The 11,109-nt window shown below is 44.4% G+C and overlaps 1 protein-coding gene across 2 annotated transcripts in view; it reads right to left on the bottom strand.

The window, feature by feature from the left end:
• Window positions 1-1,106: 1,106 nt before the first annotated feature.
• The window catches only part of PPCS (phosphopantothenoylcysteine synthetase), a 151,482-nt gene continuing 141,479 nt past the window's right edge, over window positions 1,107-11,109 (bottom strand). For both annotated transcript variants that reach the window (XM_069610890.1, XM_069610891.1), the window contains exon 3: window positions 1,107-2,084. In XM_069610890.1, coding sequence (XP_069466991.1) covers window positions 1,764-2,084 — 321 coding nt within the window. In that variant the 3' untranslated portion in view covers window positions 1,107-1,763. The remainder of the gene's footprint in view (window positions 2,085-11,109) is intronic.

Raw genomic sequence — 11,109 nt, 5'->3', positions numbered from 1 at the left:
AGGTGGCAAGGCTGTTAGACAGGGTGATAAGGGGGGACCTGGATCAGAGGATGCTCTCCAAACTGTATGCAATAGCTTTGGAGGGTAAATCATCGACTGCAAAGTCATCACGGGAGGAGTGGGAAAAGCTGTTAAGTAGGGGGATATCAGAGGATATATGGTCATACTGGTGCAAGGGTACTAGAAAGGGGGCAATTAACACCAATTTTAAACTTGTTAATTTTAAATTCTTGCATCAATATTATTATTCTCCGGTTCAATTACATCAGTACTTCCCTCAAAGATCTGCAGCCTGTATTAGGTGTGGGTGTGAACCTATGGGATTTCTTCATGTGGCATGGGAATGTACAATACTTGACCAATTTTGGAGGGGGGGTGTTTGATGTGATTGGGGAGATTGCGGGTCAGCGGTTCACTCCAGATCCTATAATGGGCTTGCTGGGGTACACTTCTCAGGTACCGAAAGGGTCTCGGAAACTGATAAGCCTCCTAGTGATCTTAGCCAAGCGCAGGATTGCTATGGGGTGGGGTAAGAGGACCACCCCGACGATTGCTCAATGGTCTCAGGACATTCTGTATTGCAACGACATGGAATTGAGATGGTGCATAATGAAAGGGAAGGGCTGGGGTGACACCAAGATGTGGGATAAATATATACGTCATACCTTCTCAACCAATCAGGTGGCGGGGGATCGAGTCCCTGCTTATCACGGGAACTTTCAAATCTATCATCACCACACTGAATGGCCCAAACACTGCGTGGCGTTTATCATAATTATGTGGCCCCGGATAACTGGAACACTGGGGGAGGGGGAGAAAATGCATTGAGTTGTGGCCCTCCTTTTCTGTTGCATGGACTTCTGGGACTTGTTGCTGTATGGTGAATACTCCTCATTGTCACACTACGTGGTTTGTTGGTCGTGTGCTTTGGTCCGACTCAAGGTGTGGTGATTATCTGTGTGGTAGTTAGCATTTTCCCACTACGCACCCTGCAATCATTGCTCGCATCAAAAGGATCATCTAACTTGCTCATATAATGTAGTGGGTTGGGTACAAAGTAGACCATGCCACCAGAACAGGTGAAACAAATAGCGAGTACACATCAATTTCGTTTGAAGCATAACTACATTTATTGAACAAACGGACCAAATCCATTAATTAAATTACTATTTAAAAAGTGAAGTGCAAGTTATGAAATACATGGGTTAGACAGGTAAGAAACATGCACGCATTTGTATCAGTTGTTTGGCAGGCAAAGTAAAAGCTGTAAACAAAAGAGGACTATATAAATTGTTCAGCAAGCCAACTGGCCACAATATATTACAGCCTCCATCCACACCATCCTGACCTAAAGACAGTTTTAGCATTTCCTCAAATGCCAAGAGTGAACAAAAATACATGGAGATTTAGATGCAACACAAACATTTTCTCAACAAAGGGCATACATGTGAAGTAACCTAAGGTTGACGTGTTGTAGAGATTTGGTTGCTGATAAAAAAAGAATTCTAAGGTTATAAGGCAAAGTATGATTTTCTTGGTCTATTTGGTAAATAAATGTAGTTCTACTGCAATTAAAAAAAGAAAGCTGTCCTTTGTACATTTCAATCTTAAGGGTTAGGTAAGACCTCAGAAAGGACGGTGTTCCACATGGCGCAATTCCTTGAACAGAGGTATTAAACAAGAGCTATAAATTATTTGTACACATAACAGAAGCCAACTTCAAGACCACATTTTCTGATACCAGTTCTTGATTGATTTAAGTTCTATTGCTGCTCTATAAAGTTTGTATGGCGAAATTTAAGGTCCTTCACAATTTTCTCTTCTATTTCCACACCCGCTTCAGCTTCAGCTTCAGAAATTGAAAGACAGGTCTCGCAGTCCCTGGTCACCATAACAACTGAAGATCTCCGTGTATCAAGCACATTTGCAACAACAACCTGATGACGGTATGTTTCCAAAGCTTTCCTTGCCCGAGGGACCAGAATTGTAGCATCAGTTTCCAATTTAAAAGAGATAACAAAAGCATTGGGTGCCCAGTCTTTAACCAAAGGGGAGAGCATTTTTGGTACCATCTTCATTGTGATCTGCAAAGAGACAAAATGTAATTTTCATGAAACAAAATATTCACTTTATACATCGAGTCATAACATAGTTGGATAAACAGGATAACCCATACAGAGCTCCATGTGGCCATTAACATGGTCTACCACACATTGAACCTTGATTAGGACCATCCCAAAAGCTATCACCACTAATTACAGAACAGTCGTAGGAGAGCAAAGTTTAATTGCACCCTTAAGAGGTAAGTGGGCAGCAGCTGCATGGCTCTATGCAGGAGTCACCTAACCTCAATTGCAATTTACTTTACCATTAATCTGCTAAAAATGCCCTCTAGTTATGCATTACCATCAGCCAAAATCAAGCCCTAGGAAACTCTCAATTCAGTATTAAATGTAAACTTTTTCCTCGGTTACAAACCAATCGCCCAATGTCCAATCCATTGCACCAGCCTTGGGCCTACTCCTAAACATACACCTTCTCAATCACCTCCACCCAAAGCCCTCTGAGAATTCTGTAGCATTGTGGTCAATCATCTATGCCAGAGCTACTAATAAAATGCGGGCTTCTCTAGGTAACAAAAAGCATCAAACCCCCACTTGTGGACTGTAAGAGGGCAAAGCGTTCTAGGACTCTCAATCAATGGCACAAAAATCATTAAACTAGATCAAAGCCAAGGCACAAATCTCGCTTGAACCCCGATGTCCCAGTCATTCATTTGTGCATTGCATTGTAAAGAGCAAAGCTAGTCAATGTCTGTTCATACGGGCCCCACCAGCTGTTTGCTGCAGTGGTAGCACCCCCAAATTGCTCAGAGAGAAACAATAACTTTCTATAAAGGAGACCTTCCGCACAACAGGTTTAACATCCCAACATCTCCACTTCCACAAAGAAGCAAAGGGTAGAGGAGAAAACACAAGTGGTGGAAGAGTGCAAGAACACGAAAAGGAAGAGCTGGGGGAAACAATAAGGGAGGTATCAGGCAAGACAAAAAACACAAATGCACGGTTTTTGTTGGGTTTAGAAGAGTTGTATTTCATCAACTGCCATAAAAACACACCACATTATAAAATATTTGCAATTAAGAAGGAAAAAGGCACCACAATAAATATCTTAATTGAAAACAATGCCAAATATCCTATCCTATTATTTACATAAAGTGGCAATGCGATTATTTAGGAGGAAACATGTCAAAAAGCATCAGAAGAGCAATAACCTAAAAAAACATTAAAAAAAATATCCAGGCTATACATTTTGTTAAGTCACAAAAACTTCATTCAACATTCGGTGGAGCAGCAACTGCCATATTTTTCTCTCATCAGCAAAGCCCTAAATACAAACAGGATATTTGCCTCAATTTGAAGGCCCATGCAGCATATAATGATTGCATCATTAACAGTTTGGGCGTTGCAGGTCCGAAGCGGCACAAGGAATAATCTCCTCAGAGAAGTATATCTGGGGCAGAATAATAAAAAGTGTGGCAAATCTTCTTTTACCACAGGGCAAAACGTGCAAGAAAGGTTTCCTAGCCAATTAGTTCCCCATTTGGCTGTATATACGGCCAGTGGCAAAATCCCCAAATGCAGTTTCATTCAGTTTCAAATGCACCTTTCTAGACTAAACAAGGGTTTCCTTGACAGATATTGCAAGAGAACACTGGATTCAATCTTCATTAAGCAGTTAATAAAATATCCTTTGTATTGTTGCTTGATTTTGCTTTCAGTGGCTTTACAGATGCTGGGGAGTACCCCAGATGTATGATCTCCCGGGTGTATCCAAAACAGGGTAATTAGCTCACCCCTCATTGTTGCAAACGTCTTCCATTGCTTCTCTATAAGAGGCCAAGCATGGTGAGTGTGAGAGGTCGGAAATGAGAGGCGGATACAAAGTTCTAATGTTTTCAACATTAGGCATCTTTATTAACTTAAAGGGGTTGGATAAAGGCATTTCTATCCCTGTCCCAAAGAGAATTAGCCTACCTAGAAAACTAAAACTAAAGGCCAGTCTGTGTCTTCTCAAAATTATGCAAACAGTCCTTGTGTCCAAAACAGATCTGTCCCTCACACTTAAGCAATTAAAGGTGCTAGGTAAATGTTTCCGATTCGGGCTTAGCAAATACTGTATAGAAAACCAAATATGAAAGTTCAACAAATAATATTTGAATCCAGAAGGGGGTTCTCTTCCGATCGATTATAACAGTTAGGATACTGAAAGCGTTCCTTTCAAAGCTGGCATCTTTAAGAGTAGTTGAAATGTCTTTTTCACAGAACACTTTCTTTAGGATGCCAAAAAAAGTGTCTTTTCTGAACAATGATTCCTCAGAAGAAGTTGAAAAGGTATTTTCACGCAGATTAATCTGGAGGATAGCAAAAGAAGTCTCTTCTACTTTAAAGCATGGCAAAATATATATTTTACAAAACTGCTTCACAAAGTGTCTCTTATACACAAATGTTCCAAATGCGGTTTCCAGGTATAATCCCCTGCCAGGAATTCTTCAATATTTTCTTTGGATCCCCTGGTGTAGTCTCCTGCCAGGTATCTTATTATGTCTCTTGCTTTCATATGCTTCATGGATTACCTGGTATACTCCCATGCCAGGAATCCTCCCTTCGGATCTTGCAGATTCCCTGGTATACTCTGCTGCCAGGTATCTGTTACACGCCAACGCTTACCTGCAGGTTCCGGTGGGCACTGCAATCGCTACGGGCGTTTCCGGGTTCTTCCAGGTTGCGCGCCTATGTCATGGCGCTGTCTCGCAGTACAGGCTCCTGTGATTTGTGGCAACATCGTTTGGTTACTAGGGAAACTACCAATGCCGGAACTGCTTGTATTCTGCTATAAAGGGACAGCAGAACTTCATTACTGTGCATCGTAACGCTCCTAATAGCCTCGGATGCCTGTCTCTCGCTCCTCGACCTTAGCTTGCCTCTTACCTGTTTCTCGGCATTCCTTGCCTTCCTCTGCTTCCTCCCCTATCTGTTCCCTTCTTGCTCTTTCTCTTGGCCTGCCTTGGCTCCATTACCATCCATATTGCTCTAGGGGTGGCTCCCTATGAGTATTGTTTTGCTGCAGAACAACTGCCTCCCGGCTTTGTGGATCCCACTGCCTCCCAATCACGTTAAAACACAGAAGGTTGAGCCTGTGGTGTGGGGGAGCCGGTCCCCGACCTTGCCTAGGTACCCAAACTGCTTGGGACAGAAGGGGGCTGGATCCCCTATCCACGCTAACCGCAAGAAGACACTCTGGACATCCAGCGAGCTGGTGCCCCCAAGAAGATCAACCTGACAGCAGGTTACAGCTACCAGACAACCGGTAAGCCACGTCCCAGTGGTCAGGCACTTAACAGATTAAAACGCCAGGAGCCCAAACAGGACATGGAGAGCTACCGGCATTACGCCTGTAAATTGTGGCTCTCAAACAAGAGAATGTGACTCTAAGAGCATCCCTTTCACACAACGATGCGGCCACAGCCTCTGAACATGCCGTTGCCCAGTCTACGACTATGAAATTTGATTGGGATCCCAGGAAATTAACTGAGTTTGGAAATCATTGTAAGATCCAATTTCTATTTCGCATGGCCCATTTTTCCCATAACAAAGACAATATTGGATACATACCAAGAAACGTGTTGGAAATTCTTTGTCTTGGGCAGCTCCCTATGTGTCCACAACAGTCCCATCTTGGACAATTTCCAGGAATTCAAAAAAAGCATTTGTAAGGGCCTTTCAATCCCCTAATTTGACGTCCCGAGCTCAAAATCAACTTGTGGATATAAAACAAGGATTACAGGATCTGATCATGTGCATCAGGATGTTTCTCCGATTAGCCACTGATGCCCAATGGCCTGAAGTTACTCAGCAGAGGATGAGTTGGTGCACTATAGAGAACCTCAAGACCTCAACGCCCTGATCGATTTAGTACTCTGGGGTAGTCAGAAAACTAATGGGCTTGTTGTCTGGAGGGGAAGAAGACAGCAAGCCCACCTTGTTCACCTGCTCTTCCCAATTCTTGCCACCGCTTAATGCCTGCTTCCCATCTTTTGGTTTTGGATGTTTGTCTCTTCAGTCTTGTAAATGGCAGGACATCTCTACTTTGGCTTTATTGGATTCCGGAGCCTCAGGTAACTACATTGATCAACCATTCGCCACGGCACACGGTATATTCCTGGTCCAAAAGAATGTCCCAACCAACCACAGTGGCCTTCATCGATGGAACATCAATATCGTCGGTCCCGTTACCCATCATTCTATACCCGTCAACCTGCATCTCAACCAACACAGTGAACAACTCGATTTTGATGTGTTGAAGACTCCTTCTTACCTGGTGGTGTTGGGACTTCCTTGGCTTACATACCATAACCCCCTTTATTAATTGGGCTACCCAAACCTTGATATTTGATTCCAACATCTGCACTTCGAACTGCTGCAAGGAAAAGATGGAAGAACCCAGTACAGTTTCCATGCTTGCCAACCCTGATCACACTTCTTGCAGTCTTTGTGCTGTCCAAGCGTTGGGAGGGGTGGGGGGGCATGAAGGTCCAGGGCTATTGGAACGTCTTTCTGAGCCTGAAGACCCCTCCCTCCTCACTTCCTATTTGACTGTGCCATTCCGCTTTTTCCTAAAAATGCAATACCTCATGGGATGATCTATTGTTTGTCACCACGGGAACGCCAGGACTCCAAAAATATCTAAAGGATTGCTTACAGAAAGGATACATTGTGCCTTCCAAATCACCGGTGGGGGCTCCATTATTCTTTGTGCCTAAAAAGGAGGCCACATTGCGGCTTTGTGTGGACTATTGTGACTTCAATAGCATTACCTGCAAAGTTCGATACTGTGAGAAACCTGAAGGTGTCTCCCTAACTAGTCTCCGGGGATCTGTCACCCAGGTGGCCATGACACGGCCATCACTATTGGATCCAGTTCCTAGGGATGGACCAGTGAGGGAGAATCACCTGGATGGGGGGTCTTTGGGGAGTAGGATATTCCTAAACACTGCCCCCCACCCTTTTCCAGACGAACACTTTTGCACAACACGAAAGACAATGGACTAACACCAGGGCCATTTACCCGATGTGTCACAATACCAGGGTCAGGTGAAGTCATCCAATTGACCAGAATCACACACACCTGATGGCCCTTTCCCTTCCCCACAGGGATAGAGGGTGGCGCACAAGAGCATAGGGCGAGCAACGCAGACTGCACGGCGTGAGAGCTGGCTCAGCATGGCAGTTCAAAAGGAGGAGAAAGACGGCGCAGACAGAGGGGGATAAGGAGTGAAGCAACCTTGCCCTTCCCAACCACAGTCTGTGAAACCTGTGCAGAAAGTATAAGACCGTTAACAATAGCCAGCGTGTGTTGCAGCAGATGTTTACGGTACGCAAGACCCTCCTCCACAGATAATCAAGCTGGTGAAGGATGCTGGTCTCGGTGGTACAAACCTTGACTCCAAGGATAAAGAAAGGCATGCGGTTCATCACAGCCAGTGAGTCGAGGGGAAAAATCGATAAGAAACCAAACTGTGTTGAACGAAAAGTAGCCAACGGCTTATTTGAACTTTGAAAGGCTTAATGATACATTGATATAAGAAAGGGAAAAACAGCAACAGAGGAGTACGGGACCAAGTGGGTGCTCAAGCAGGAAACTCTGGGCGATTACCCAAAGGTAGAAACTACTGTAACCAGAAGCCCTTGGGAAGAGGCGAAGAAAAGTCAAAGTGGTCATACAGGTGTGTTGTAAAATCTTCTGTACCATCTAAAGTCTTTGACCGGCAGATGATTGCGAAAGCTAAGGGAAGTGAATCCTGCATGGTGAAAATGAGTACATGAACTGTATATCGGAAAAGTCGGCGACAGTGAACCCGTCAGAGGGAAACCGACAACGAAGGGCAAAGCCCGAAAACCTGTTTAAAAGGACATTACAATTTTTTAAAGCAAGAAGTATTTCAAGACAAGGGGAAGGGAAGTGTCCCCCTTGTTGTTTGGGATCCTAGCCCGACCGAGGGAGATCCAGGGGTGAAAAGCTATCATCCAAAGTTCACTGAGAAGGGAACTGTCTTGTGAATTTTTTTAATACAATTTCTGAGGGGTCTGCGCCCAGAAGAGGGCGAGCTTGAGGTGAAGCAATCACCTAAAGTGTTCATAGAACAGAACTTTGGTGGTTGTTTGTTGAGAGCATCAAGCCTCGAAGGGGAGAGACTTATTGAAAAGAGACAACCACTGAAGAACCTGATAGCTGATACAGAACTGTTAGCTAGTGCTGGAAAGGCTTGAGCGTGTGCTGTGCTCCAAAGTCCCGCCTTGTCCCGTGCTAAAAACGTGGCGAAGGGAGACCTCAAGGCAAACACATCCTGACTTATTATTTGAACACTGTTTCCTGTGTTCCCAACTCTTTCAGTGATTAGTTGTAAGGATTTGGCAATATGTTTTTCTTAGCATAGGCCCTTTTATTTTGACACGATGCGACTAGGACTGCCTTATTTTTCATTTGAAGGTGTACGCTTGCTCCCATCTTAGTTTTAGGTTTAGTTTAGGCGTTTTTCCACCCAGCATTTAAAGTTCAATAAACACCCTTGAACTGTTGTTAGGCAAGATTGTATGCAGTACACTGTGGGTGCACTACAACAATCCTGAGCTCCTAGCAATAGGAACTCGAACTTTGATATAAGTCTGTACTACACAGGTTGGTAGTGTGGTCGAGTAGCCAGTCTTATCTCAAGAGGGATCATTGTGAGATGTAGGGGAGTTACACAGAGATTCACAGTGACAAGTATTCAAATAAACTTACACACCAGGCTTGAGTAAACAATTATTCATTTATTTACCAGTCAGTTATAGTAAGCCTTCTTCAGAAGGGATCAATATAAAGCAACACACAAATACACTCCAAAAATACACACTCCTAGTTATCAATCAGCAAATACCCATTTGGGATGACCCACTGCACTACCTACACCCTCAGGTGACTTCAATAGCTTTAGTACTGTTGGCATTAATATATCACTGTTGCATTTAGAATATTCTTGCGAGTAGTGCTAAAGAGAAGAGTTCAGAATAAAACAAGTATTCATACAGTTATTCTTAAGTAGTTAAGTACTTTCAAAACAACCCCCCAATGCAAAGTCAGTTAACCCTTTCCTGGAAGCAAGGTAAAACACATAAGCAGAAGAGAGAAGAGTCATTCAGGGAGCCAGGCCAGCCAATGTTACGTTAGCAAAAGTCACGGTGAACTGAAGCACTTCTTGCAGGTAAGTAGAAGGTTTTCTCCAATGTTTAAAAAGTCTTGGTAGAGTAGAAGAAATCAAAGTAGGGGGGCCACAAGCTGATTAGGCTTGTGAGGGAAAGAAGCTGATAGCAACTCTACAAATGAAACCAAGCAAGTCTCCAACGAGGACAAGTGGCTACACAACAAGAGGTAAATTCTCTTAGACTGTACAGTACCTTTTGGTTGAAGAAAAAGTGCAGCAGATGACTTCTGTTCCTGTGCAGCTCTGCAGATCTCACTGTTACTTGGCCTCAGTCGTGGCGACAATAGGGAGGACTTCTGGGGACTCGTGCATTACAATGGGACGGTCGCCGCTCGCAACCAGCAAAGTTCAAACAAGTGGCACTTCGGTGTTTCGGCTCCTTGCGTCTACTGCAAATAGTAACACTCTGGTTCCTGGCTGCCGAGATGGGCTTTCCTTGCATCCGGGGTCCCGCACTCTGCTGAAGGGGCTCAGGCTCGGTCAGTCCTGCTTCCTGGATCTCTCTGGAGCTCTTGGCCATCTTAAAAGCAGCCCACACAAACTGGTGTTCCTCTTCCTGGCTATCCGGTTCCAGCAGCGACTGCAGTGGAAATTCGACCAGCTTTGAAAGGATGTCCAGGTGGCTTACTTTGGAGTTGATTGGTCCCACCAACTCAAAAGGGAGAAGTCGTCCTTGCAGGGGCTTCTCTGTCGATACAAATTTGGAGTTTCAGCACAGCAGCAGGGCTTCACTGGGCAAGCCAACGGTCCAGGAGTTGCAGCAGGCGTCCTCTTCAAGTTCTTCTAGCGAGTCCAGTGGTCGACTGCCTTCCAAGCAAAAAAAGCTTTGCCTTTTATGCAGCTTGCTCCCATTCATCCCAGTAGGGACAGCCAGCCGGCCAATCACCTAAGAGTGCATTCCTGTCTCCTAGGAGACTAAGTACAGGGAGTTTCGAGCACCTACCTTGCTTCCTGCCCCCGCCAGACACCCTGGAGCCAGAGGAGGGCTTCACTTGTGAATCCCGCCAAAGGCAAAATGAACAAAGGGACCAAACCTCGTTTGGCGCACAGAGTAAATCTCAAGAAGGACCTTTCCACAAAGAAATTGCGAACAAAGAAGACCGGGCCATTTTGACAAAAATGGCACCCATGGGTGCTCTACCGTGGCTGCGAACGCAGCCCGCGGTAAAATCCCATAATGGTAGTAAAAAGTAAACCACTGCCACCAGCCATTCATTGAGGAAAGGGTAACAAAAATGTTACATGAGAAGCTAGACAAAGGGGATACTAAGTAACCCCTCCAGCTCACTATTGAACGATAGTGTGTGCTGGGTCTAGAAAGTTACAAATGTAAGTAAAGTCAATTTCACTTTACTGCTCTGGGAATCAGTAGTTTATCCCAGAAAATGTATTTAAACCTTTGGGAAATCTGAAAGGCTTCCCTGTGTCAATGCACTGAAGCTTCTGTGTGAAACAATGTAAAAGATGATGCCTATGGAGTTTGTCAGACTCCACAACCAAAAAGAAACACAATGTACAAAATCATATTAAAATACATGAGAGAGTGGGGAAAAGGGTCTCACTCTCTCCAGGTTAAAAAAAATCAAGTCCTCAAAATCCAGCAAAGTTACTGGGGGTCTCAAAGGTAGAGGGAATTAGCACATTTCTGAGAATTCTCCCTAACAACTGTGATCCCTTGTGTCTGTCTTTACTGTTGCCACCATGAGTTCCTTACAATACCCAATACCCAGTACCTCTCAATCAGGACATTCTGGAATCTTTGAGGGGTGCACATGTATTCACCATGCTGGATTTACGCGGGGTGT

This window comes from Ambystoma mexicanum, chromosome 8 (genome assembly GCF_040938575.1).
Source record: "Ambystoma mexicanum isolate Mex_15411 chromosome 8, UKY_AmexF1_1, whole genome shotgun sequence".
In the NCBI taxonomy this organism is placed as follows: Eukaryota; Metazoa; Chordata; class Amphibia; order Caudata; family Ambystomatidae; genus Ambystoma; species Ambystoma mexicanum.
This window is presented reverse-complemented; position numbering and strand designations above follow the sequence as displayed.